This window comes from Dermacentor albipictus, chromosome 1, assembly GCF_038994185.2.
Source record: "Dermacentor albipictus isolate Rhodes 1998 colony chromosome 1, USDA_Dalb.pri_finalv2, whole genome shotgun sequence".
Taxonomy (NCBI): Eukaryota; Metazoa; Arthropoda; class Arachnida; order Ixodida; family Ixodidae; genus Dermacentor; species Dermacentor albipictus.
The window spans coordinates 188,923,113-188,950,978 of NC_091821.1; the positions used below are offsets into that span (position 1 = coordinate 188,923,113).

Genomic DNA, 27,866 nt, shown 5'->3' on the forward strand with positions numbered 1-27,866 from the left:
CCCCTTTGCATAGCTCCCAAGGCGTTCTTTACTTCTTCCGGCGTTACTTGTGGAGTGTAGGAAGTCGCCATTCTTTTCTCTAGTCTAGCTCCACCCACCTACACGAAACCATTTTTTATAGCTGAAAATTACGCTTTTACCAGTGCCCCGTTAAAAAAAGGGGGGGACGGCACAACTATCATCATCATAATCGGTGTTTTGGTTTTCCGATTCAAAGGGGGAATGTGGCCGCAGACATCATCATCATTACCCCAGCGTTGGCGTGCGGCTGGAGCAGAGCAGCCGTGTTCTGTGGTGCGGCCGCGGCGTTTAAATTTCGGGAGCCGGAAAGCGCCTTACGTGGAAACCGTTTTAACTTGGTTTGCTTGATGGTTTAACGAGAACAGTAAGACAGGCTTCTGCATGGCTTTGTCTATGGAAGTTGTCATTAAGGGTAAGCTGTTCGCAGTGTCATTGAACACCTGACATATTTGGTAACTACAAAAACGCTCTTACTCTGCTTTTCTCCCCCCCCCCCACCTTTTTTACCGTTCTTTTGTTACTTTTTTTTCTTTAGAACATTGAATCGCGGTGCTATGTATTCTTTGATGTAAGTTTCTTTTTCTTTCTTTTTCCCTGATAATTTCAAGTTTAGGGTGTTTAACGGGCGGTACCAGGCTTGCATGATTACGGGTTCCAGCTTTTGGTGTCCCTGTTACTCTTTTGATGTCTTGAAGGCGCTGCCAAATTATCCCTGTACCAAATACTGACACGTTGTTTAATTGTACTTGCGCAAGTTCTCACTTCCCTCGGGGCATGTCCAAATGCAGCCAGTTTAAACGAACATCCAGCAATGAAAAAAGCGCCCCGGGACTTGCACAACACCAGTCAGAACCTTGCCCAAAAATGTGTTCAGCAGAAAAAAATCCTTGTGCCACTAACTCCAAGGCTGTACATGTAAATCTACAAAAAACAAATCCTCCTGCGAGGATTTTTGTTCTTGTTATTCTGTGTTTGTACATTGTACTGACTAATTTTCTCTGATGCCCTTTCTTACCTTCTGTTGTAGCTGTCACGCTCGACTGGACCCCTGAGGACTTCGACAGCTCTGGTAACCAAACATTGTTTGACGAGCTAAAGAAGTTAGCACCTCACTTTCTCGCATCCAGCACTTACGAGAAGTTGAAGGAGGTATGTCGCTGTGTGGGCGGGCTGCTTAATCTTCTTTATTCAGCTCACGCATATAATAAATATTTGTCATGGTGCTCTGCGGCCTCAGATGCGTTTGTGTCATAACATGTAATATAATTGATCAATGTAAGGGAAGACCAGAGGTAGGTGAAATGTGAGATTGTCTTGGCATTCAGCAGCATTGATCTGCAGGTTCACAGCATGGTGCTCGGAGCACATAACAAAGAGCATCGTAACTGCAAGGATGTAAAATTATATTACTTGTGACTTCGTACTGTTTGCTTAGTATTCATGCATTAAGCCTAGTAATACACCGAGTTGTGTGCCAGACTTTTCAAAAGCACCTTTTTCCCCAAAACCATTTTAGAATGGAATCGACTGCCTGCTGCCGTAGTTAGTATACTTAATAATGAACATTTTGCAAATGCTCTTTGAAATTTTCTTCTTTATTTTTCAGTATGCAGTAATTGCAGAGTTTGCTATCATTATATAGTGCTTTATTACTTAATTCTATGATGCCGTTTCCTGCGTGCTGTACATTGATATCCTGATGTACCATTTTTGTCATGTCATTTTTGCGTTTTTTTTTCTCTTTTTCTCTTTCATTGTATTGTATAGCATAATACTGTTTATTCGATGCCATAAGCTGCTTACATTGATGTATGTAACCCCCCCACTGTAATGCCTAAATGGCGCTGTGGGTATGAGAGTAAATAAATAAATAAAGACGAGTGCACAGGCATCAGAAGTACTAGCGCAAGGGCAACAGCAGTCACTTGCTTGCCTGTAATGCCTGTATAGACAGTTGTCACCACAGGCATGGAGGCACTTAAGTAGCATGTTACGTAGACCACAGAATCTTGCTGCTTACGCTTATGGTTGTGGAAGTAACCTCATACAGCTACCGATAATTATCAAAATGGGTGTCACAAGTTTAAGCTTCAGGTGACCTTGAACCTTTTCAAAGGTGCCCCACACTTACCCAGTTTTAATTATTTTACCCATGTTATTTTGTGTTTTAAAGGCTGAGGTTATTGCAACGGCTGCTGAAGAACGATATCATCAAGCTTCTTATATGACGACTGTGTGGAGAGACATTCGACAATCTTGCCAAAGAAAGAATGATCCACTAGAGCTGATCGACAAAAAAGTATGGAAATTAAACCATTTTCTTCTTAGCATAATCTGCAAGGTAGTGCTACTTGCCTCTGCATAATGTAATGAGGGCATTAGCTTGAAAGAGTGATTTAAAACGTAATAGTGTGAATTATTGAATCTATGCCTATATTCACTAGTGTTAGATATCTAGAGAAGCACATCACACTGGTTACTGCAATCTTTCCTTAAAGCAAGATTACCAGGACAATGTGACAATATTATTCCAGTCCCATTCCTTCTTGTGCTTTGTCAGTGGCCCAAGTGCTGCTTCACCGACATTATCACTGGGATTAGCTGGGTGCGGAAATGAGTAGAATCAAGTGAAAGGAATCCTTACATTATGCATATTGTCATCACTTCTCTTTAACATCGGCTTACGTAGAATGGCCCTAGACTTACAGAAGAACCGGGACCTTGGCTGCGCCATATATGCCGACGACGTTACACTCTGGGCCTGCAAAGGATCCTACGGAAACCGACAGGACACGCTTCAACAGGCCATCAACACCATTGAAAGCTATATGAGGCGAGCAGGCATGAGGTGCGCTCCAGCGAAATCAGAGTACATTCATATTAGATCTAGACATACCCGAGCGACCAGGGCTCCAGATCTGCAGCTCACCTTGGAGGGAGAGCCCATCAAGAGGGCATCCAACTTGCGCGTATTGAGAATGTGCTTTGAAGAAACGGGCAGTGTCTGCATAACGCTCTCCAATCTCAGACGCACTGTTCGGACCATAACCGGGCTTATTAGCAGAGTTGCACGCAGCCGAGAAGGCATGATTGAAGCAGACATCATGCAAGTAATAAACGCCTTCGTCATTAGTCATCTAACGTATGCCCTGCCTTTCCAAACCACGCGACATAACGACATTGAACATGCGGGCAAGTTCATAAGAATCGCCTGTAAAGTCGCCTGAATCGCCTGCCCGAAAGCACAAGCACGATCCGACTACACGAATTGGGAATAATGAACACATTTGAGGAATTTGCAGCGGCCACACTAATGGCGCAGTGTGAATGGCTAAACACGACACCTCAGGGACGCTCGGTTTTATAAAGACTTCACTGACGCCACAATATTGTAGCGACGAAATACTACTGCCATCCGAACTCCGAGAGAGAATCCATGTGGCACTAATCCCCCGTCACATGCACCCAGTCCAACATGCGGCACGGAGACGCGCGCGGGCAGCCATCTTACTAAGGCGGCAAAGCGATCCGGATACTTACTTTACAGATGCGAGTTCTTATCACAGGAATACAGGCACCCACAATAGATTTGCAGCAGTCGTGACTAGCCAAGGACGAACAACCACAGCAGCATCCATACACACGAAATCAGTTGCAACAGCCGAAGCTGTGGCCATAGCGCTGGCCATACGCACCGCAGAAGCTAAGGGCCAATCGGCCTACGTGCTGACAGACTCGCAGGACGCCTGCTGCCTCTTCCTTGGGAGGGCTTTACCAGGCTGTGTCTTCTGCATCCTTGGAACAGAACTCACTATGGATCATTGCGTGACCTGGTGCCCGGCGCACACAAGGATAGCGGGGAACGAACAGGCAGACCGCTTGGCTCAAGGCATGAGAGGCCAAGCCGCAGGCCACACCGCCCAAGAGAACACCTCGACACCCGGTGCGCCAAGAGAAATCCTCGAATTACGACGACTAAGGAGGCGAACCAAAGCCCCTCCTCACTCACACCTAGACAGGAGGCAAGCACGGGACTGGCGCCACCTCCAAACAAACACTTTCCCACGTTTATACAGGCTGCACCAAAATGTACCCAGACAAATACAGCAACAAATGCCCGTGGTGCGAAGGAACACTTACATTGGAACACATAACATTAAAGTGCGCGTTATGCCTGCCGGCTGCCACCTCGCCGCTGCTAGACAACACTCTCCATAACTGGTCGTGGGAGGCTCGACTTGCGGAAGTGGAATTGAGAAGCCAACTGGCGACCCTTGACCAGGCCCTGCGAGCCGCTGTAAACAGTGGGACCCTGGAAGAGGGTCTCCACCCACAATAACCAAACAACCTCTACTACAATAAACGTTTCTCTCTTTCTCTTACATTACGCATACCCAGAGCAGATATATTGTACGTACCGTGCATATTGGAAAATTTTGTGCACAATTTTTGCAAAATGCTTTGTATATTGTGGAAGAGTACTGCGGTATGCGGGCAGAATCTGTAATATCTAGCCTAGCTAACCACAAGGGCTGTTATATGTCAACAGGTAGGGTTTTTTTTTCTTTTTTGCATTTGTAATGCTTGTTTAAACCTGTGGTAGTAAAAAATGTTACATATGCTTTGTGAGGTCTTGTGCATTACAAAGTTTTATGGACGGGCAGTGGTATTCAACTTCCCTGGCATTCTTGTCTAAGTGCATTCAGCCATCTGATGATCAAATTTTGTCTTATTGTCAGGGCTGCTTTCCCAAATTGAAGAGTTCGCAGAACAAAAATATTTAGGCTGATGGTATATTTGTCTCGAGAGTGTCTCAGACTTGCTAGAAATCAGACCCGGTTGCCATTTTTGTTATTTGGACTTGCCAAAATCAGACATTGTTAAACTTGCTCAGACTTGCGAAAATCATAGTTGGCAAGACTCGCTCACACTCACTCAAACTCGCAGAATGACAGGCTCACTCTTAGACTAATGGATTCACCGGCTCACTCATACTATTCTGATTCAGATTTGGTGGCTTGTGACTTGTCTGGGCTCGGATTCACCAGAAGTGTACTTGCTCAAATAAAAAGCCAGATCTATACATAACCACATCATAATTGCTGAGGTGCATTGGTTAGCTGCAAGTGCAACATATCTGTTGTGTATGTGTTGGGAACTCTGGAGGCAGGGAATGCATATGTTATTAAGTACTGTGAAAAAGCGTATAGTATTGTTTCAATAGTATCTTTTAATTGGTGTGTTGAACGGTATTTATGCACTGAAATTCTTGCACAGCTTACTGTGTAAACTGCCACAAGTGTTTTAGTTTTATTCAGGTTACTCAGGTCTCTGGTTCCAGTGAATCCAGTGGTTCCACTAGTGAATATGTAGTCATATTCACTTTGGATATGGGCTCAGCCTTGCATGCAGTCCCTTGGACAAGAGAAACATTGAAGTCTTATGTAGTTAAAACTTGAATTCACTCAGAGTTGCACCAGCTATGATTCACTGGGTCTCACTCCAACTCAAGCTCATGCCCACTTCAACTCGTCTCGACTCGTCCTGAGTCAGACTCGCGCTACTCTATATGATTCATTCGGGCCCACTCAGACTCGCAGGGCTCATTCAAGTTCAGACCCATGTTTGAGCGAGTCGATTCGAGGAAATTTTGGATGTGGGTATATATTCCTCTGTGTCTTTCCAATAAAACTCTTGAGTGCCCGTATTGTGCAGTCAGAGCTTTGTCCTTGTCCGAGTTGGAACTTGCCTTTACTGACCTCATTTAGCTAATATGTTAAGCAATGTGTTTTTTTCTTGGCAAGTGTACCAAGAACATCATTCATCACAGTTTTTGTTTGTCATTCTTATATATACTAGCATGTCAAAAATGTGTTAGTCATTGCTCACTGAAAGTGATTTTCTTTATAGTATTATGGACAAGTTGAGAGGCTGCAGGCCACGATTTTGCTTTCTCAAGATCCCTTGGGAGGTCTTCTGGGTCTGGAAGATCCTGGACTAGAGCTGGCAAGTAGATTTTATTTACACTTTGAACTTCTGTGCCATTTTGGGTTGTCATTGTTGGGCCTTGTCACATGCTGTGTCATATGACACCGAACTTCTAACTTGACAAAAGTGAGAGGGAATGAAGTGCTACAAATTTATCCTTAATCTGTGTCATATCTATACTTCATTCCATACGTAACAGTCAACACTGTGGAGGCTAGAGAGACTTCTTACAATGGCTTTGTTCGCACTTGGATATAGTTTCGTGTTTCTTGACCGCAATTGTGTGCAACAGTTTTTTATATAGGCTTGATATTGAATGAAACAAGTTTTAACCCTTAGAAACAAACACACTGTACTATACTACGGCTGTTAATGCATTGTTTTAGATAATGTTATTTTTTTCCTGGTTATTTTATTTGCAATCTGTTGCGAGGAGCCTCACGTGCATGCTCGCGTGAGCAAATGCTGCTCGAAGCATGGACGGAATGCTCAGTGAAGCATAGTCAAAACGCACAGAGTGATAACTTTCCTTGATTGAACTTCTTGGGTAGCTTCCTCAGCATTGACTGCTACGTATAGAACGGAGCATAGCAGTCTAGCGACATCTAGTATCGTATCCATAGCAGCTAAAACTAGAAAGATTTCTCCTTTCTTTTTCTAAAATGTGTTTGGTAGTAGCTAGGCATGCGAAAAGTTGATTAAACTTAAATTTGAAAGTATTTACAGCTGAAAATATTCCCCCTATGTTACTCTCAGTGAATGTGGTTGCTCTTTATCTGTTTGTTGTAATATATTGAATGCAGCAAACCTTTGACTATGCGAGACATGCATTTATTTTTATCACATATGGTGCAGCACACATTTGTGGGTAACTTTTTTTGGCACAGGAAACAAAACAGTTTTGTTGGTAGATGGCAAATTTAGTAGTACAGTATAATGTATTTACATGATGTATCATCTTTAGAGCCACTATTCTGCTGTTTATATATAAAAAAATATTGGCACCAGCAGTTGTGATGGTAAAATGACGTGTGGAACCCACCACATTCCAAAAACTGATAGCAGCAACAGAGAACTGCCATTGAAAATGATTTGTGCTCCAGCTTTTAAAGGCTACGCAAAGTTGGAAAGCCACATAAAAGAAGATGTATTAGGAAGTCCAGCTCTGATATCGAAGCCATCTTCCTGGCAGTCAAGGCTGTCATCAAATTTTTCACAACTATGTACTAGCTGAAGCTGCGCAAAATAAGTGCCTTTTGAAGTGAGTGGAGCTTTCTTTGCCTCTTCCCCCCACCTCTCGGGTGTTGGCTGCTTGCATAATTGGCTGGTCCGAGGTCTAGTGCAAACCAGTAACGGTTAAAGTGCAAAACGAGGTGGCCTGGGGCAGCAGGTGAATTACATAGATGCAGATGTGAGCTCCGACACAAGCACACCTTTGTCATCATATCGCCATCATCATTCCTTGGTCATAATTTTGTTGCCTTCATTCCCATCATTTTGATTCCTTTGTTGTTGTGCTACTGCCATCATTTCGGCGTCTTCACTTTATTGTCATTGTTCAGTCATCAATACGTGTTCTTGTCATTGTGCTGTCATCAATTCATTGTCATCCCATCGTCATTTGGCCGCCATAATTTTATCGTCGTCATTTCTACGTTGCCATGCTGTCATCATCCTCTTGCTGTCTTCATTCCATAATTGTTAATCCATCGTCATCATTCCATTGTTGCTCTTCCTTCCTCGTTATGCCATCAACATCATTCCATCGTTGTTGGTCCATTGTCATCATGCCTTGGTCATTGTGCTGTCAACATTCCGTTGTCACCAATCCATTATCATCATGCCTTCGTCATTGTGCTGTCGTTGCCACACCGTTGTAATCATGCCACCATCTTTCAGTTGACATCATTCTGTTGTCAGCAATCGGTGTCGTCATTCCGCTGTTGTCATGCCATCGTCATCATGCCGTTCTTTTCACATCATATGTTTCCTCTGGTGTGCCACAGGGCAGTGTCCTCGGTCCACTACTTTTCCTGATATATATTAATGACTTACCAAATAACATATCTTCTCATGTGCGGATTTTTGCAGATGATTGTATAATTTACCGAGTAATTGCTAGTACTGATGACCACATAAGAATTCAAAATGATCTTGATCTTATTAGCAGTTAGTGTAGCACCTGGCTAACATCGCTTAATACACATAAATGTGAAGTAATGTCTTTCACTCGCAAACATTTCCTTTCCAACTTTTCATAGTATATTAATAACAATCCTGTGTCTGTAATTACTTTTTTCAAATATCTAGGCGTAACCCTGGCATCAAACCTTTCCTGAACTACACATATCAATAACATCTGCGGAACTGCCTCCCAATACTTGGGATATTTACACTGGAACCTCCGTGAGACGCTGACTAATGTCCGCAAGTTAACCTATCTTACATTTGTTCACCCTAAACTTGAATTTGTTTCTTCAATATGGTCCCCTCATTACATTTTATTTAACCACTATGCTAGAATCTGTTCAGAATAGAGCCGCTCGATTCATCTCACAAAATTACAACTGCAACAAAAGTATAATGCAAATTAAAAACAATTTATCAATTCCTTCTTTGAAGAAGAAGAAGAACAAAACTTTATTCGTAGAAAGAACTTCGTTGCCCTTAAAACGGGGTAACGCCGTGTGGTCAGGCCCCTATTCCAAGGCACCGCTGGCCCTCGCCATCCTTTCTGCCCTGCGGACGAGCCTGAGCTGATCCCCAAGGGCGGAGCTGGATAGCAATGCCTCCCACCTCGCTCTCGTGTTATTATCTTCAACATTCGTTGTGATGTAGCACTTTTATTGCTGTTTCACAAGTATGTTCACAGACCAAGGCCACCACCAGTAGTTCTGCAAGTTTCTCCATTCACCTGACGAAAATTGCATAATCATCTTTCTTTAATGTGCATCTATGGTAAAACAGACTCTTTTAACTCATCTGCGCTTGTACGTGTCATCCGCTTGTGGAATGACCTTCCCGATATCCTGGTAGCTGAAGCTAACAAAGAAAAATTCCGTCACGACATAAGCATTCATTTCTTACCTTAAATAACTTCTTGTGTGCGTTGCTTCTTGTATGCCTTTTTTTTTTTCTTTTTTGATCTGAGGATTTTAGAGTTTGTGTAAACTTGATTCTTCCTTGTATCATTATTAACAAAGTGTTTTGTGTTCTCTATAATTGTATGCTCTTTATACTATGTAAGATTCTTTGAAGCTTCCCTTACCCAAGCCCATTATTTGGGCCTGCAAGGTATTTTGAATAAATAAATAAACAAATGAATATTGTCATTCCTTCATGTTATGCATGGCATCTGCATATTGGAGCACCACAAGTTTACTCTGAGTGAGGCATTTCCCAGTGAAAATAAGTCTACGTTGGTCGTGTCCTTTGTGCTTGGAAATGGCTGCTAAAAAAGAGCAGTGTTCCTCGCAAATATCAATGAAAACGTCGCCAAAGCAATTCTCACAGGGCATGGGATCTGCATATATGTATATATTTTTTTTCTTCACTTTTCTTGTACAAACGTTTCTATTTTTGCAACTGTTATATATTTCACCAGTTTTCTATGATTAAATGTGTGTTTTTGTAGTCACTAAATATAATCATGACTGCTTCATGTGTAATAAATTATATGTGTAAATTTTGATTTGGTCATAACCGTGCATTTTATTTTTTGGAGAACTGGAAGTTTGGGCATTTTGTTCAAATTTTGTCACACAAAAATAATGATTCATGCAGTATGGGGTGAAAAGACAAGCTGCAGTTAAATTAACTTTCTTACCTTTATTTTTTAGGTTTTCATAGATGAATTACATCATGCAGTTTTAAGACATCTCGAGCACCAGCAGTCAAGGTTGTTACGTTGTTTGGATCACGGTGAGACCTTTTTCACAAATTGAGCTCTTGAAAAAAAAAAGGTTGTGCCATTCACATGAAAGTAGAAATAAGCTACAAAGGGAACCCATGGTAAGTTCCTTAGATAATATATATATATATATTATAAACACATTTGTGGGCTTATGCTTACTTTTTATGTTCGTGTCAATTTCCTATATTGAAACTTCTGGTGAACTTCCACAGAAACCTTTCTTGTTTAATCAAATATAGCTCAGTGTGATCTGATTTAAACATCTTGTGATACTCTCAAACTGCAAATTGTATTTGTTTACATAGCAGTGATAGCCTGGATATTTGTTTTTCATGGATGAATGTTAGAAAAAATAGTCCACTTCTTTCATTTTTGTTAGATGCAGACATAAGAGTGATGAGTGAATGAGGTAGTCAGGATGTTAAAGGCTTATTTTATGTCAACCAGGAACCTACACATCATATTCCTCTTTTTATTCTTTCAAGCTGTCACGAATGCAGGTGTGGGAATTGCAGTCCAGTCCGTGTGTGCAAATGTTGATGGCATCAAAAGGTCAATTTTCATGCTGAGGCTCCAGCGTGTAGAGTGCCTTCGTAAATTTGAGAAGGTTTGTGCCTTTTATTTTTTTCTCATATTTTAGTGCTGCAGAATCGGTGGTGTTGGCATAAACATTTCACCCAGTTTGTGACTGCTGTTGTAAAAATAACAGATTGTGCAATGTACTGCTGCAGTATGCTGAAAATGTTTAGGTAAAATTTTTAGTTTGCTTGCCTGTAGTATTGGAAAGTGGACTGCCTGCTTGTTTCTTTCGTTGTTTTAATAGCATGAAAATTTTCACTATTGTTTTTTGCTGCTGCTAGAAAATAGCAGTGCACACAAAAGTGCATGCCTGAGCCGGTTGATAAATTAGTTGCAAAACCGGCTCAGGCATGCACTTTTGTGTGCACTGCTACTGTTGTGAAGGTGCTGTGTAAGAAATCCAAATTAATCTACTTAATGCACATGTTCATAAACATTACCACTTGCAGAATTGTAGAAAAAAAAAGGAATGTATTGTGGTCATGTGTCGGTCTTTTATTAATAATTGTGTTAAGATGGCAACCACGGGCTGTTTGTATAAGAGCTGCACCCACTTTACTATAGACCCTTTCACTGTTTATAAACATAGGCCCTGGATGGTTTCCGGTTTTGTTCATTGACTTAGACCGCTAAATTTAGCGAGCAAGAAAGGCATTGGCTGCAATATTGACTAGCAAGAGTGCGTTACAATCTAAGTCGCGTATTTTCAACACTTCCCCTCTGTACATAAGAACAATTTTACAAGTGAATGTTGCCCTAAGTTACACGAAATTTATGTATTTGTCTTGAGGCTAATGTGGATGTCTTTTATCTGAGAACTTAAAAATAGACTTTCTGCCAGTAAAATAACTTAAAAACGCGCTTTGTGTTCTGGTGCATTAGGCTGATAAGGCTCGTGACCAGAAGTTTCTTGGGGGCGAGCTCTCGCTGCAGCTATCGCGCGAGTGACACTATCTATACGCAAAAGCAGTACCAATGCTGTAGGAAAATTGCTAAATTATCATTCTTTCTCCCCTATTAAGTGTAAATTTCCATCTGTAAAAACTGAATGCTTTGTTCAAAGCATTTATGGTGTTTCTGGTGTTTGGTTAACAGTAAAGCTTCTTGGCCTTGCTTACAGCATGGCATCTGGTAATATTAAGAAACGGATGTACAACTGAAGACAGTGGATGCCTTGTGAAGCCATTAGAAGGCCCATAATTGTATTTGTTCCTTTGCCATGTGAAATAGAATCATTTACTTTTGGAGAAAATGTGCTTATGTTGAAGCATGCAGACCTTGGGCCTATTATCAGGTACATGTGAGTGCATTATTATTAATCATTGAGAGGCTCTAATGCAGCTTTCTTGCCACCTATTCAGTGGACCATTTGCCTCAGTATACTAGTTAGTGGCCCCGGAGGTAAGCATACAATGACTAATACTGCTTACATCAATGCACTGGTGTGTTGTTAATTGTTTGTGATCAGTACAGAAATTTTTGATGTTCTTCTTGCAAAATAAATGCGGTACAGCTAAATAAATTATTTTCAGTCGTGGCATTTTTCATTATATTCACATGCAATGGAATTTGTACAACCCTGGTATCAGTTATACTTGCATAAGCTGCCCTTTCAGGTGTTAAAAGCATTCAATACAAGAAGTTTGTCATTGCCTGAGCTGGATGAAGCAGAGCAATTACTTTTCTGCAAGCTGGAGAAGGCTATGGACACGTACATCTACTTTGCGTAAGTAATGTGCGGGAATATAATTTCAGCAGGCTAGTAAAGTTAACTTTCTGAGCCATAAATAGACTGAAAATGTCCAGGTATCATTGAACTTTAGATATCTTTCCTCACAGTTTATGACCTAGCCTCTTGCAACTGTTGATACAATGTGGGAAATATTTTTACCCATGGTGTAAACTATTACATCAGATAAATAGCTGTAGCATGTTTTATAAACAGGAGACTAGTTTGAGGCTCTTCTGGTCATAAAAGAGTAACTGATTGCTGTGGTCCTCCATGTTGATTATGAAGTGTTTGCTGAATGACAAGTCATAGGCATGCCTCCTGTAGCATGTGGATTACTGCACTTCATTTTTCTCTGTACATTCATGTGACACACTTCTCACGTAAATGTTGGAATTATTTCTGCAAACAGTTGTCTATCAGAGCGCTTTGCTATTGCTGTTTCTAAAGCAAATAATAATATAGCAACTGTGTACCAGTGTGTTTTCTGCATATATTCAGTGCACACAGTTGCATGTACACATGCCACATACGCAGTATTGCATGCCCCCTGTGAAAGCAATTAGCTAAGGCATTTTGCAGGTTTGCTGTTTATGTTAGCCACATTGCAGTGGAACTAAACCACAATGACGCTTAAGTGCGGCGGTTTCGAGGCACTTTGAACAACCTCAACTATTTAGATGGAGGCCTACACCACAGTGTTCTTAAAGGACCCTTCACCAGGTCTGGCCATTTTGAGCTGACAAGTGCAGTGCATACAGTGCACGCCATTTATCGTGTCTGCTAAGTATTACATCCCTACACACCACAAAAAGAGCCTAAATTTCAAACCAAATGCCATTTGCCCTTCTTGCGGGCACTGCGCTCAGTCGACGTCAATCGCACCAGTGCACCTACATATATGGAAGTGCTGCGATGTAACTTGCAGTGACACGCGACCTCTAGAAATATTCAAGGCAAGATCAGTTATTTGTTTAATCTGTTGCTTCAATAGATGAAATAAAGTTTAGAGAAGTAATAAAACCTACAAACCGAATGTCGGCATGTCTATTTTACTTCATACCGTAGCAAGAGAGATGTACTTCCGTTTGATCTGCTTGTTGCCACGCTACGCAGTCGCTTGCACAGAGAACGAAACATGTCATTTTATGCTGTTTTCCAGCACCGCGATCATGCTCTTTCATTCTCTCACATCTGCCTTAGTGCGTGTGATTGTGGCACTGACTTGTACTGCTAATCAGGTGTTCTAGTGCAAAGTGCACAAAATTGTCTGCTGCGCGAAACGAGATAAACACAACAGCTCGCGCTTGTGACCATCACTGGAAGTGCGCTCCTCAGCAAAAACATGAGTGAGAGAAAAAAAAGGCGGTGCCCATCCTGCGATCCTCTGGCTCCGGTATGGGAAAACGCAGGGAAGGAATTTCGCATGCGGAGGCTAGACGGGGCAAGTGGAGAGAGTGTCCATGCTGGCGGTAATGCTCGCCTCCTGAAATTATGGGTTCGCGGCACTTAAGAATATTTATGTCTCTGCTATTAATGAACTAATTTGAAAAACTATTGAGGTAGAGCACTCCTTAGAAGGCACATAACGGCTTGCAACTTATAGCGAAAATTTGCTATGTGGCCTGGTGAAGGGCCTTTTATACAGGTATACCTGTGTGTGTGTGCATTTGTGCATGTGTTTTTCCAGTGCAGTGCCATCTGCACTGCTAAAGCTGTTTCATTCGACAAGATGAGAGGTGGGCAAAGTGAGGGGGATGCTCTACGTTCTCGGAGAAGTGATCTAATCTGGGCTTATATTGTGTGGAATGCCAAGATGCACAGTGCGAGGCAGGAGGAAGCTCAATGTGCACGGGCATTCAGCAACATGGTCATGGTGTAGCCTTTATCTATGGCCCTGGCCTAACTGGCATGCACATCAACGGTTTGTGATACTATGCGACCACCAACACAGATAATTGTGATGTCTTCTGGTACCTACTTCAGGGTTGTGCGTAGCACACGTTTCGAATTGTCATATCATAAGAAGCCAACAAACACTGACACCAAGGACAACATAGGGGAAATTACTTGTGCTTAATAAATGAAATAAAGAAACGATAAATTAATGGAAATAAAAGTGGATGAAAAAAACAACTTGCCGCAGGTGGGAACCAAATCCACAACCTTTGCATTTCGCGTGCGGTGCTCTACCCATTGAGCTACTGCGGCGCCGTTTTCCCATCCACTTTCTGGGGTATTTATGTGCCCTAGTAGAACCCTGGGAGTGTTAGCCAGCGCCACCACTCATAGACCTTGGCGGCAGACATGGGACGTCCTTTGCGTCCAAATGTCCGAAATGCGATGGTTGTGGGTTCGGTTCCCACCTGTGGCAAGTTGTTTTTTCATCCACTTTAATTTCCATTAATTTATCGCTTCTTTATTTTATTTATTAAGCACAAGTAATTTCCCCTATGTTGTCCATGGTGTCAGTGTTTGTTGGCTTCTTATGATATGACCAATAAAAATCAGGCCCCTCTGCTAACCCCCTTTCTTCACGTTTCGAACTGGTCACATTAAAATTAAATAATTTGCTATTTGCTTACATACTCAATAATTTGAGTCTTTCATAATGCTAATACAGAATCAACAACAACATAATAAAGCAAAAAGAGTGAGGCACAAGAATTTTGTGTTAGTCAACCTTGCAAAGTACATTATACTAATCTGGCTAGACTTGATGTTTTGATTTTGGGGCCATTTATAACTCGTACATCCCACTGAAATCTAGTTGAACGTACTTCCTACCACAACAATATTAAAGGTCAGCTATTAATTGTCAGCAATGGCTGGCTGGCCTGTTCTTTTTCATGAAGTAGTGTACAATGTGGTGCACTATTAAATGGAACCCCAGCTTGTATTTGACTATTTAGTAAAGCTGAAATATGGTATGAAGGCCTGCAGGTTATATTTTTTTACATGGATGTCTGCCTACTGCATCAGCAAATTTGCTTCAGATAAATTCAAGGGAATATTATTTATACTGGATGTATTGCCGCTTTGGTGTCCCCTTAAAGAGTTGACAGTATGGTGTGTAGGTGTGAGAACATGACATTGTGCACTTATTGGTCTGAAAATGATTCTTCAAGAACAGTGCACGTAGTACCCGTGCATTTCATCTATTTACAACTAAAGTTTTCTATTACGTTTTTAGAGAGCTGCTTGAAATGGAATATTATTTCACATATGGAGATGACCATAAAACAGGCAGGGGCATGCAGGTGGTCATCCCTAAGATGCAGTGAGTACCTTTGAAGATATTTTTGGTGATGAACTTTATAGCAGTACTACACAACATGTTGCAGGTTTGTTGTTTGTGGTAACCACATTTCAGTGAGACTAAACCACAATTACACTTAAGTGCTGAGTATTCAGGGCACCTTGAACAATCTCAACTAGTTCTATGGCTTGAAAGACGTACAGTACGTTACTGAAGTTCCAACATGAAAGGGGTCACATCCACTTATGGAATGTTTGTACCATGCCTTAAAGGTCCCCTTAACCACCTCTCATATTTTTTACTCGTTTCAAATAAACTCATATCGTCTACAGGATGTCGTGACTATCATTTTTGGCAAATGCGGCAGTGCCATGGGGACACCAGAAATGAAAAAAAACAACCTCGTGCTCCTCTCCTGGCCTTTCCGGTGCCTACTTCTCACATTATTATGTCAATAGGGTGGTGCTCCAGGCGGCGTCACAAGGATAAATGCTGTCGATTGGTTGGTTGACGAGGGGCAACAGTGCCAACATGATGAGAGCCGACTGTGTGCTCGAGAAGGGAGGGGGCTCACCCATTGTGCGCCACTGAACCTTTTGTGAAGCTTCCATTCAGTCAGGGTCAAGCGGAGGGCAATGAGATGTGGACGAAAGAGGATCCTTTGTTTTGTTTTGTTGATGTGACCCGTTGATGTAAGTAGGTGAGAGAGTGCCAGTGGAAAGGTAGTGAAGGGGAGCAAGAAACAGCTGCAGCCACATAGTCAATCATCAAATGGCTGTAACTTTGCTATTACTGCACCATGTCAAAAATTATTTCAGCGATATATTTATTGTAAACTAAGACACAGCTGCCACTATGTAACAAATTTTCGAGCACAGGGTAGTTTGGGGCCCTTTGAGGCAGCCCTGCTTGAATAAAAAAGAAATGCTGTGAACTCCTTACACTATTTCGCCTGCAAGGCAGGTGTGCATGCATGTTTGCCTGCTCATTCACACACATACGTGTACCTGCATCGTGGAATTTCACCTAACTTACTGCTGGAAATTCGTTCATTCACTGTTATTTGGCAGCAATATTTGGGATGTTGATTTATGTCAGTCACGGAATGTGAGTGAGTGATGTTTTACTCTTGGTGCATGTAACAATCATTATTAAATTTTTAAACTTCTTAAAGTTTATTAAAACTTATTTCATAACCTATATTTACAAGTACACATTTTTCAAATTATTAAATGTTGTGTTGGCATTGTGGTGCAAGTTTTGTAGTGACATTCATTCAATGTGAATATATAAGTAAATTGCCGAGTGCACCAGGTATTTGAGGACATAATGAAAACTTCAAATATGGCAGCAATATTTCTGTCATTGCTGTTTTCTGAGGCTGCTGAATAAAACCATCTTCGCACTCACTTACTGAATTCAACCTCATAGCAGCTACGTGTTCAGATCTCATATTGTGCGTCAGTTTTGAGCAGTGCTTCCGCAATTGCAGTGTTTAGTGAGTTTCTAATATTGTGTGACTACTTGTTAGTCTTCCTCTCAGTGATGCTACGTATATGTATCAGCATAGCAGGTTTATGTTGAGTACTCGGGATGCTACATTGAGGGTGATGTGGCTGCAGATCTTCGCAGCCTCTTGGGTCATGGGCACAGGGCCCATGACCCAAGGCACCGCGGGAGCTAGCAAATCCATTGTTTAGGAGTAGTGAGTAATGACATCATGCATAAAAGGTTTTGCTGTTGACTCTGCCACTTGAAAATCCCTGGCAAAGGCCCCTTTCGGTGTTCTCACCCATTATGACCTCCAACTTCTGGAGAAACTCGACTGCCATTCTGAATGGTGTCTGACCACTGGTAGCGCTTATTTCTCTGTCTCAGATGATAATTGGCCGTAAACTGTTCTCACCCATAAAGAGAGGATTTGGCGACATTCAAGAAGGTGGCGATCTCCCAAGTTGCTACAATCTGCATATAAGGCGACTAGGACAGCATTTGACTTCATCTGCATCGGACTGGAAGTTGGTACTTTGGAATAAGTGTGCCAGATGGGTTGGTGAAAACAAAGTTAAGCATATAGACAGATGGAATGAGAATGTTGATGGGTGTGGCAATGGTACCTTGTGTTTGTATACCTCTGCTGAAAACACTCGTAGAAGCTCATAGGGATTATAGCTCTGCTTTATGGTATCGCCTTTGATTAATATGCATTCTATGTATAACTATCATGTGTGCCACAGGCCAATTAGCAGATGTGCCTCTGATACAGAAAATGTCGTTTTTTTGGAATACAAACAAGACAGAAATTCACAGGTAAGATGGATGCCCGATGCTGGAGCCAGCATTTCAACAAGGGCTCTGTCAGGGCAACAGCTGGTTATCTTGGCAGCACTTGTACCGTGCGTCCCAGCTAATGCTAGCCAAGCGAGAGCATCTGTCCTGTCCACTCCGTTTCTTCCCACCCGTATTTTCGCTCAACGACTCTACATAATACACCAACTGGCCCTACAGTCTACGCTTCTAGCCATGCTAATCAACGAAAGTAAACATATGGAAAACATCTCGCTTACCCTAAAGAGGCCATTTGAGAGTGCGCAATATGGCGCTTTAAAAACACGGTGCATGATACAATTATAAGACCTACAATGTTCAGCGGTCACAGGTCTGATGACCAAACACCATAGGTTCTAAAATCGTATTTTGCACCATGTTTTTTTATTCTCTTTTCTCTGTTGAACAGCTTGGCTAACGTTAGCTGGGACACCCTATATTTAATACTCTTCCTTAAGAATGAGCAGCTACGTAAAGTGAGAAAAGTGGAAGGGGGAGAGAAGGGTTGTACGCTGGTTCTTTCAAGAAGTAGAGTTGACATAAATAGAAAATATACCTTCGCATGTAAAGGCATTGCCAATCCATAGTGCGTATTTCAATTCCCAATTGACAATGGCTACTTACACGTGAATGTTCTTCTTGATTTATATCATCCCGACTACTCGGAAGAAAACCTGCAGCACTGCACCTCCCCCCTCCCCTTGCCTTTTTTTACATTTTGACATCTCTCACCTTACTCTGCAGATCCACTTATTCTCCTCCTCCCCTTTGGGGTGGGAGAGATGTACAAAAATTCTGCCAAGAAAAGCAGTTGTTGTGCCCTGACAATGACAAGTCCCCTTGTAGAAACGTTGGCTCCAGTCTGAGGCATCACATTTTTCACCAGTGTAGGTCACTGTTTTGGAATAGGTGCTTAGACCTAATTTGAATGCCCTACATGTAAATGTGATAATCTGGAGCTTATTCAGCTGAGTATTGTACAAGACTGCACCCTGCCTTCTAGCATATTGTGACGTTGAATGCTAACAGTGTCTCATTATTTTGCAGAAATGATTTGTTACATCAATTTCTGGAGGCTCAAAGAAAACTGAAGGAAAGGGAGGCATTACTTAAGCAATTTGAGAAGATCTGGTCTCCAAGGGTTGAGTCAATGATTAAAGAGTACCACAAGAAAGTTCAGGAACTCCGTGTCCTGACACTGGCAAATAATTTAGAATAAAGGTGATTTTTTTATTGCTAATAATGTTATTTCGGATGTATACATGGAAAATGTAGATCTTTTTTGTAGTTTTTATAATAAGTACCACTGGTATAACATTCTTAATCAGTAATCGTTTGAGCAAAATAAGACACTTTATAGATAGTATAAAACCTTTTATTACTAAATGGGTATCTTTTGTTTCTGTAAGCGTCATCTTTGTGATTACTTGATGTGCTGTTACTACTTAATGCCCTTTAAAATTCTATACACTCATTCATTTCTAAAGGGACCCTGAAATGATTTTGTACAGATGTATTGAGTCGTTAGGGTTGGCCCTTCTGATCATTAAGTGATGCATTTAAGTGCTCTGTGTAAAGACTGTAGTTACAAGGTTTTAAAAATGTACATCGCTACCAATTGCGCAGCAATGAAGACACAGTAGCCGCTGTGAGGGGCGTAGGCACACTAACCACACAGGTCATGCTCTGCTTTTTATTGTACATCGTGCACCCCCTGGTTGTCAGTTACCACACTTCCTCCCCCCTTAACATAACAGCTTGACAGCATATAAGCAGTTACAGTTCAAGGAGAAAACCGAAGCACTGGACTGCATTCACTTGTGCTTTGACGAAGCCAAGGTGTGGAAGAAGGCGGGGAGCAAACGGCGCGTGTTGATGTTGTGGTGTTACTGGCCTCCAGTTGATAGGGCTCGCCTGATGGTAGTAGTTGACCCTCCGAGCTTGTCGCTCCTTCGGGTAAACCACTGTCAGTTGTACCTCTGGTCTCCGAGGATAAAGTCAAATGTGGTCCTGAGCGTGCGGTAGAAGGGCTGGAGCACTGATGGTTGTGCTGGTAGGGCACCGACTGTGGCCTTACATGGTCGAGATGCCAGGTCCATTGTCGCCCATCATCCAATTGTAGCTCCACCTGTGAATTGTGTTGCCTGGCGACTACAGCGGGAATCCAGCTCGGACCTGGCCGAAAATTCCTGCTGAATACTCTCTCTACTGGTTGTGCTGGCACCCTCAGTTTCATTCTTTGATCGTACTCCATCTTCTAAGCGAGCTGTTTCTGGAGGACTGTTTTCCTTAGGTCTGGCCGCAGCAGATCCAATGCAGTCCTGAGCCTTCATCCCATCAACAGTTCAGATGGGCAACACCCGGTGACCTCGTGGGGTGTCAACCTGTATGATAACAGTATTCGTGCAATTTGTGCACGAAGGTCCCCTGGGCCAACTTTCTGTAATTTTACTTTCATAGTTTGAACGGCTCTCTCCGCTGCACCATTCGAAGCAGGGTGATAGGGCAGTACTAGCATCCTCCTCACGCCGCTCTTCTTCAAGAATGTCTCGTATGCTTCACTCACGAATGCGGGTCCATTGTCCGATACCACCATGTCTGGGAGGCCCCGATTCGCAAACATGACCCGCATGCACGCATTTGTACATTCCGCTGAAGGTGATGAAACGGGAAAACCTTCAATCCATTTGGAGAATGCATCGATTGCAATAAAAAAAATAGGAATTCTGGTAAGGTCCTGCATAGTCCACGTGAATCCTAGACCAGGCCCTGTTTGGGAACGGCCACGGCATCATAGGCACTGGTCTCAATGGTCTCTGTTGTTGTTGGCAGGCGAAGCACTCTTGAACCGTGGTTACGATGTCGCTGTCTAACGATGGCCACCACACATGACTTTGGGCGATGCCTTTCATTTTTGTGACCCCAGGGTGGCTCTCATGTAGTAACTTGGACTTCCCCTCTGAGGCTGGAGGGTACCACAACACGGTTTCCCCAGAGCACACAGTTCTGATGCACACTCAACTCATTGAACCGGGACACATATGGCCCCCCCTCTGATGTCAATTCTTGAACATGACCAGACCATAAATCCTGTAGCAATCTTAACACTGGATCTCTTGCAGTGGCTTCGGCAACCACCTTTGATGAAAGGACACGGGGATAGACACCTTCAAGCATGAATACCTCCGCAGGTGCCCCTGGAGAGCAATCAGTTGTTGGCAAGGGGAGTCTACTCAACCCATCTGCATGGGCAATAAGGCCTCCAAGCCTATAGCTCAAACTGTAGCTGTACCCTGCCAGCAGCAACGCCCAGTGAAGATGCCTTGGCGAGCATGTTTCCAGAGTAGGCCTTCCAGCACCTAACAGGCCCAACAAAAGTTTGTCGGCGGTAGCCGCTTCAAATTTCCATCCCCAGCGATACTGCCTGAACTTTGCGACACCAAACACAAGACTAAGTGCCTCTTTATCCAGTTGACTGTAATCCTTTTTAGCGGGTGTGTGGCTTCTTGATGCAAAGGATATCGGTTGCTCTTCTCCAGTAGGCTCTCTCTGTGCCAGGACTGCCCCCAGGCCATGAGGGGAAGCATCAGTGATCAACACCGTGGGTTTTGAGAGGTCATAAAGGGCCAAGACACGGGCGGATGAGAGCAGCTCCTTGCTTTTCAAGAATGCACATTGCTCAACTGCCATCCAGCGCCATTTTGTTCCAGTGGTAAGCAAGCCGTTCAATGGCTGCAGTACATCTGACAGGTTGGGGAGAAACTTTCTATGGAAGTTCACCAAAGCCAAATAGCTTTGCAACTCTTTCACATCTCAAGGTTTGGGAGCATTCCCTACTGCTTCAGTCTTGGCAGGGTCTGGATGTAGCCCGGCAGCACTTATTATGTGGCCCAAGTACTGGACCTCAGGTAACAAGAACTTGCATTTTGCAAGTTTCAGCTTCAAGCCCACCTATTGCAATCACTCTAGTACCTTGCAGACGTTTGCCCAATGTTCATCGTTATTGGCGCCTGTTACCAAGATGTCATCGAAGTAAACTGTGCCGTGATCAAGACTTTGCAGGAGGTTTTCCATTTCGCATTGATATATGGCTGGGGCGGAAGCAACCCCGAATAGCAGCCTCGTGTATTGAAACAAGCCCTTTGGGGTATCGATAGTGACGAACTCTTGTGACTGTTCTACCAGCTCGATCTGCTGGTAGGCGTCCTTTAGGTCTAACTGTGTGAACCTTACTCCTCCCTGGAGCTTTGCGAACCATTCCTCTATGCAGGCACAGGATACATTTCCACAAGTGCTGTGGGATGAACAGTCAGCTTGAAATCGCCGCATATGCGCAGCTGCCCATCTTGTTTTAGCACTGGAACGACAGGTGCTGCCCATCTGGCAGTCTTCACTGGTTGGACCCCGCCTTGGTGGAGCAGTCTCTGCAACAATTCCTCAAACTTGTCTTTAAGCTCCGGTGGATGCCTTTTGCTTTGAAATAATCTGGGTTTGGCGTCTGGCGGCACCAAGATGTGAGCCTTAACCCCACGGAACGTGCCTAAACCATCTGAAAACACCTCTCGAAAATGGTCCACAGCTTCTTCTGCAGACGACACAGACAAAAAGATTCCGGCTTGCTGATTCCCAACTGGAATTCCTTCATCGAACTTCTACCAAACAATGCTGGGAACTGTCCCTTTATCACAAACAGAAGTAGCTGTCTCTCCTCGTCCCCAAGCTTTACAGCGGCCGCAAACTTCCCGACAACTGGTCGCGTGTCTCTGCAAAAACTCCTCAGCTGTACGTCCGATCGTTCCAAGGCGGCCGATGGGAACAGTTGGGTGAACTTTGTTTCACTTATGGTTGAGACACTGGCACCCATATCAAGTTCCATCTCTAGTGGAACGCCGTTAATGATAACCGCATTGCGCATAGGCGCCGGCCCAGCCACCTGAAGTGCCCGAAGGTTGTACGCTGCCAGCGTTTCACTCGCTCCGGGTGCCCTAAGCACTTCATCCATGGTGTTCACGCGCCTCGAATCTGCGCGCCGCGCCTGTGTGTTTACTAACTCACTATCACTTTTGCAAGCTCTTCCCAGATGCCCTTGCGGCCCACATTTGTAGCCAACTGAGTTGACGTGTTGGCACGGGCGCGCTTGATGGGTACCGCCACAGTGGAAACACCCACGTTTGCGACGCCCAGGTTGCACTACATTTGTTGCCACCATAGCAGTTTCGACCGTCAATTGGACTGACTCCAATTGTGGCATGGGGTGAGTGCTTAGCGTACGGGAATCCTTGCGAGCAGCCTCGATGGCCCTTACCGTACTCATTGTGGTTCCCAGGTTTAACTCGGCTGTTTCCAGTAATTCCGTTTGCATTGGCATGTCATCAATGCCAATGACGATTTGGTCTCGTAGCATGCAGTCTCGGAATGGCCCAAATTTGCAGTCGTCGGCCAGTCGCCTTAACAACGCGAAGTACTTGCACACCACCTCTACGTCCTGCCTGTGTCGTGAGAAGAACTTGAAACTTGCTACCATTTCCGACACCCTTGGCGCGAAGTGATTGTTGAGAGCCTCAAAAATTGCTGCCAAGTTCGCCGCGGCAGGTTTCTCAGGGGCCAGTGGGCTTCGCAGTAAGGAGTATGTCGCGGCCCCGCAACACGTTAGAAATACGGCCGTCTTCTTACCGTCTGGCACGTCGTTTACCGTCGGGAATAGTTCCACCCGCTCTTGGTACTCGGTCCAGTCTGCAGTGTCCACGTTGAACTCGTCTATCTTTCCAATGACCGGCATGCTTGTTCTTGCGTCACTGGTGTCGTTTACTTGAAGCATTTTCCCTCGTCGCCAGTTGTGGTGACTGGACCCACAGCCATAGCACACGGCAATGAAGACACAGTAGTTGCTGTGAGGGGCGTAGGCACATTGACTGCACAGGTCATGCGCTCTGCTTTTTATTGCACATCGTGCGCCCCCTGGTGGTCAGTTACCATATGCCACTCCCCCGAGTTTTCAGCTGCTCCTGACCAAGTGATGTGAGGTGACCATATAACACCAGCAAGACAAGCTATCTGAATGGCTACCCAGGGCACCTCATCAATAATTTTTCCAACCTTGTGGTGAACAAATGTTCATAATAGTTGGGATATTAGTTCATTTGTTTCTATGTGAAAGAAAGTAACAGAAAGAGGATGCACAAGGACAACTTATCACTGCACTCAAGCCTTTCTGACACACAGCAAGTTTCATCTGCTTGCGTTACAACACGCTCCAAGTTGACGCGAGCTGCACAGTCAACTTCGTCCTGATCTGTTTTTTCGTGAGCACCATGGTTCACCTTTGCATTGTGGGCTACAAATGTAGAGATCGGCGACATGTCAAGCTGCGACATCGTGTCCCTCTGCAAGGCAAACATGCGACCGGAGTGGCTGCAGTGCTGGTTGTCGGCATTCGATCAGCACCAGCATCTACGCGTTTGTGGCCGTCGCTTCACGTCGAAGGGTTACTAGATACTACAATAGTGTTTTGCGCGTCCAGTATTCGGGTAAACGCAAGCGTAAGTGGACTGGGCCTGGGAGTCTTTTGAGAGAGAAACAATTTTATTGATCCATAATCAAATGGAGCGCGTTAGGCGCCTCATGGGGTGGCTCCCTCTCGACTGGTTCCATATGCTTCCAGGGCCGCCTGGCTCCTGTGGATCAGTCGGAGCTGGTCTTCCAGGACAAGGCTGGATAGCAAGATCTCGCATTGCTCGTAAAGGGTAGGGATAGTGAAGGGTTAGTTATGGGTCTAAGTGGGGGGTGGTCTTCGGAGAAAGTGCACTCTCCTATGACATTCCGGAGGGTGCCTAGTGCATTGCAGTGAGGACATGTGTTGTCGTATCTTTCTGTGTATATTCTGTTCTGTAGGCAGGGGTGGGAAGAGGATCCTGCCTGGATTTGCCTGTATATTATTTGTTCGGCTCTGGTCAAGGAGTGGTGGGGGTGTGGGAATGTCTTCCTACCATCCCTGTAATACTTGATTGTATCTGTGTGACTGGTGATAGGTTGCCATCCCCTTGCCTCTTCCTCGGCGGCTCGGGAGTTCAGTGCTCGGTCCTATTGATGAGCACATTCGTTGTCCTCAACTGAGAAGTGGGCCGGGACCCAAACTAGTTCGATTTTTGTTTAGGAGGCATAGCGTTCTTTTAGATGAGCGGTGGTGCAAATGTGAACGGCCTGCATGGTGCAGCCACCTGGTGGCACAGGACCCAGCCAAACATAGAGTATAGCAGTAACCAAGTGTGTTCTACTTTGCTGCTGGTGTAAATTTTTGGCAGGAGCGTAATCATGAACACAATGTTTTCCTAAATGTTTAAAATTATTTACACTTGGGGCACTATAACGTAAAGCTATTCCAAACTTTCCTATTCCAATTCTGTAATTAGCCCTCAATAACTGGTCAAAAAATTTTCGACCCGCCCCCACTTTGCTAGTCTCTCACGCGACGTCACGAAAACTGCAAAAACTGCCCCATCTGATATGTGTGCACATTGATTATGCATGATTAGACCGAACGAAAGAAAAATAATTCGATGCCTTTTTTAGCATAATACTCTGCCATTGATCAAATGTTTTCAGGCTGTGCCCACTGCACTTGTCTGTCAAGCTACATCAGAAAACCGCGAGAACTCACCGTGTCAAAGTGACGGGTACGCGTTTAAAGATGCATTAATGTGCCAAACAAAACTTAATTTTTTTTCTGAATAGGTGGAGACTGCCACTTTCCAAAAGGAAGAGAATATGGCTGCTCGTCGATTGCTCTGGCACTAGCTACTCGAAGCGACCACGGAGCATGGATTTATTTGCATGTAATAAAAGATTTTGCGTGGCAGTATAACATTATCGAGACCCTTCGGCACGTACACAACATCACTTTGCCAACTTTTGTTTGCTGAGGATCCATTCTAGTGACATTTTTAACCTTCAGTTGCATGCCGCCGCAATTTTCAACCAGCCACCGCAAGCTAATTAAAGGGAAACGTACCAAACACAGAAGCCGGCACCACCCTCTTCATCCGGTTATCTACTTTCACTGTGCTGGCTCTGCCCCATCGAAACCCTCACCTCTTGCTAGCTAATTCGATAAGAAAACCTACTGAATGTTGGCAATGCTATTCACTTTGAAAGCAAAAAAGTGACCTCCTATAAACAAGGAGTGCAGTTGATTGGGTTTTTCAAACAACGATGTGAATTATTGCCCGATGCTTGCATCGTTGGTTACGTCAATTTGACATCAGGAGATCGAAATAAATACAGATTGGAATAGTTATAGGGCCCCTAGTTATTACAGCAATATTAGCTCTTTGTTTGGCTGGTTAAGCTCTACGCCACCAGGTAGCTGGACTGTGCAGACCGATCAGGCCGATCATGTACATGTACGCTGTAGCTCCTTCATTACAACAATAGTAGTATGGAGGGGCTTCAGTTTACGCCTGCACCCATCCATAGTAACGCCCGGCTTGTGTGTGGTTACCAGAGTACTGGACACACTCTGCTTGCAGCGCATGCTGCTTCGATAGCTCTCGCTTGGGATCGACTGGCAGGTGGCTGGCGGAGAGGTTGGAGAGGCTTCACGTGCTGGCCCCAAGACAACCGGAAGTAGACAACATGACGTCCCATCATGATGTAGAGCCAGTGAAGGTGGAGCTTAGCCCCGATCATTCGGCAAACAAGTTGAGGAGAAAAAGCATGGCTATAAAGGAGGGTAACTTGTAATCACCCGTAAGCCTCTTAATACGAGATGCTTCACATAAATTGTTGTGCGACTGCTTTACTGAAGCTGTACCCTACACATGTACAAAATTTGTCCGAACCATTTCACAGACCCTTTAAGCTGGCCTGTCTGCAACTAAACAGGATATTGGAATTTTTGTGTGGAACATTGTTGTTAAAGGTGCCCTGAACCATCGCTTGGATGCGTGGAGTTAGCAAGTAGAATTTGAAGATAGCTGCCATTTTTTTGCCATATTTAGAACTACTTGCAGGCTGACAGTTGAAATCGTGTGGCAGCTATTGCGCAGTCATTTTTGATGATGAATTGTGTGCACATGCACACCCTTCCACACATTTAGCAATTACTAGGAAACTGTCTCCACATTTTTGTCACTCTTGGGCACCTTGGTCAGAGGCCCATCTTGAAAGGTCACCATAAGCGCACCATAGAAAGAAATGGAACAGTTGTCATAGGCAGAGAATTGATCTTTCTACAACCCCGACCGAGGGTATTGGATAAAGTGAGGGGGAATAAAAAAAGTAAACGTTGCACTTCTAATGACTCTATTCATATTAGGTTCTTGAAAATTATTTTTGGAATATGTTTTCTTAACGGTGTCACTCTCTATCCACGAGCTGCTAAGATTTTAGAGAAAGTTGCTTTAGGGCCCTTTTAAATGATCAAGTTTGCTTGATTTTTACACATAACGATTGGTTATAGACTAGTATCCATAATGCATATTTGTGTCTAAGTGTTCATGAAATGTAATGGAATTCTAAGAGTTATTTGAGAGCAAAGCTTTTGGCATTCATTCTGTTTACTGGCTTTTGAAGTAAGGCATTTCCTTTTTGCTGAATTGTACAGATGTGTTGAGGCAAACAGAATATTATTTTTATTTGTCGTAGAAATTCAGCAGTTTTTGCAGGCAACTTCGCATGTTTTTGATTCATTGCCGACTTTCATGGACATTGTTCAATGACACTGTATTATGGGCACTGAGCTGCCATTGCCCTTGCGGCAGTGGAGGTAAGAGTAGCAGTTTTAAGGGCTGTCTAGGTGTACTTGCAATGTTGTACCTGTTTGCTTTAGGCTGTTGTCATATCTGTAGTAGCTCCTTGGTAATGATGATCATTTTTTCAGGTCGTCAAGAAGACACTTCTGTTGGTATTGCACCTGTGAGCTTCTCGTTCGAAAAGCGACACTCAAGCCACCTATTCCAGCAGGACATATTTTTTGTACTACATGGAACTATTGAGAAATCTGAAGCTGTAACTTTTGACAAAATAAAGATGTTAAAGTGCGAGTGTTAAAA

The 27,866-nt window shown here is 43.6% G+C and overlaps 1 protein-coding gene across 4 annotated transcripts; it reads left to right on the forward strand.

Annotated features, from left to right (window-relative positions):
* Positions 1-245: 245 nt before the first annotated feature.
* On the forward strand, positions 246-27,866 carry LOC135898051 (uncharacterized). 4 transcript variants are annotated; one of them, XM_065426804.2, is made up of 10 exons: positions 247-433; positions 1,049-1,170; positions 2,195-2,320; positions 5,932-6,027; positions 9,849-9,930; positions 10,408-10,529; positions 12,118-12,227; positions 15,424-15,510; positions 18,865-19,038; positions 25,549-25,691. In XM_065426804.2, exons 1-9 carry the CDS (start codon positions 403-405, stop codon positions 19,034-19,036), a joined length of 948 nt encoding a protein of 315 aa, XP_065282876.1. In that variant the 5' UTR covers positions 247-402; the 3' UTR covers positions 19,037-19,038; positions 25,549-25,691. The 4 variants fall into 4 exon arrangements, with proteins under 4 accessions (XP_065282878.1, XP_065282879.1, XP_065282876.1 ...); XM_065426803.2 differs by lacking the exon at positions 25,549-25,691 and adding an exon at positions 27,695-27,866 and having other exon boundaries at positions 248-433; XM_065426806.2 differs by lacking the exons at positions 18,865-19,038; positions 25,549-25,691 and adding an exon at positions 27,695-27,866 and having other exon boundaries at positions 246-433.

What these genes read in the sequence shown, in the direction of transcription:
- LOC135898051 (XM_065426804.2), top strand. Translation starts at nt 403, where the DNA reads ATGGCTTTGTCTATGGAAGTTGTCATTAAGG. An exon ending in GTTACGTTGTTTGGATCACG is followed by an intron (nt 9,931 to 10,407) that starts GTGAGACCTTTT and finishes TATTCTTTCAAG; the next exon opens with CTGTCACGAATGCAGGTGTG. An exon ending in GCCTTCGTAAATTTGAGAAG is followed by an intron (nt 10,530 to 12,117) that starts GTTTGTGCCTTT and finishes CTGCCCTTTCAG; the next exon opens with GTGTTAAAAGCATTCAATAC.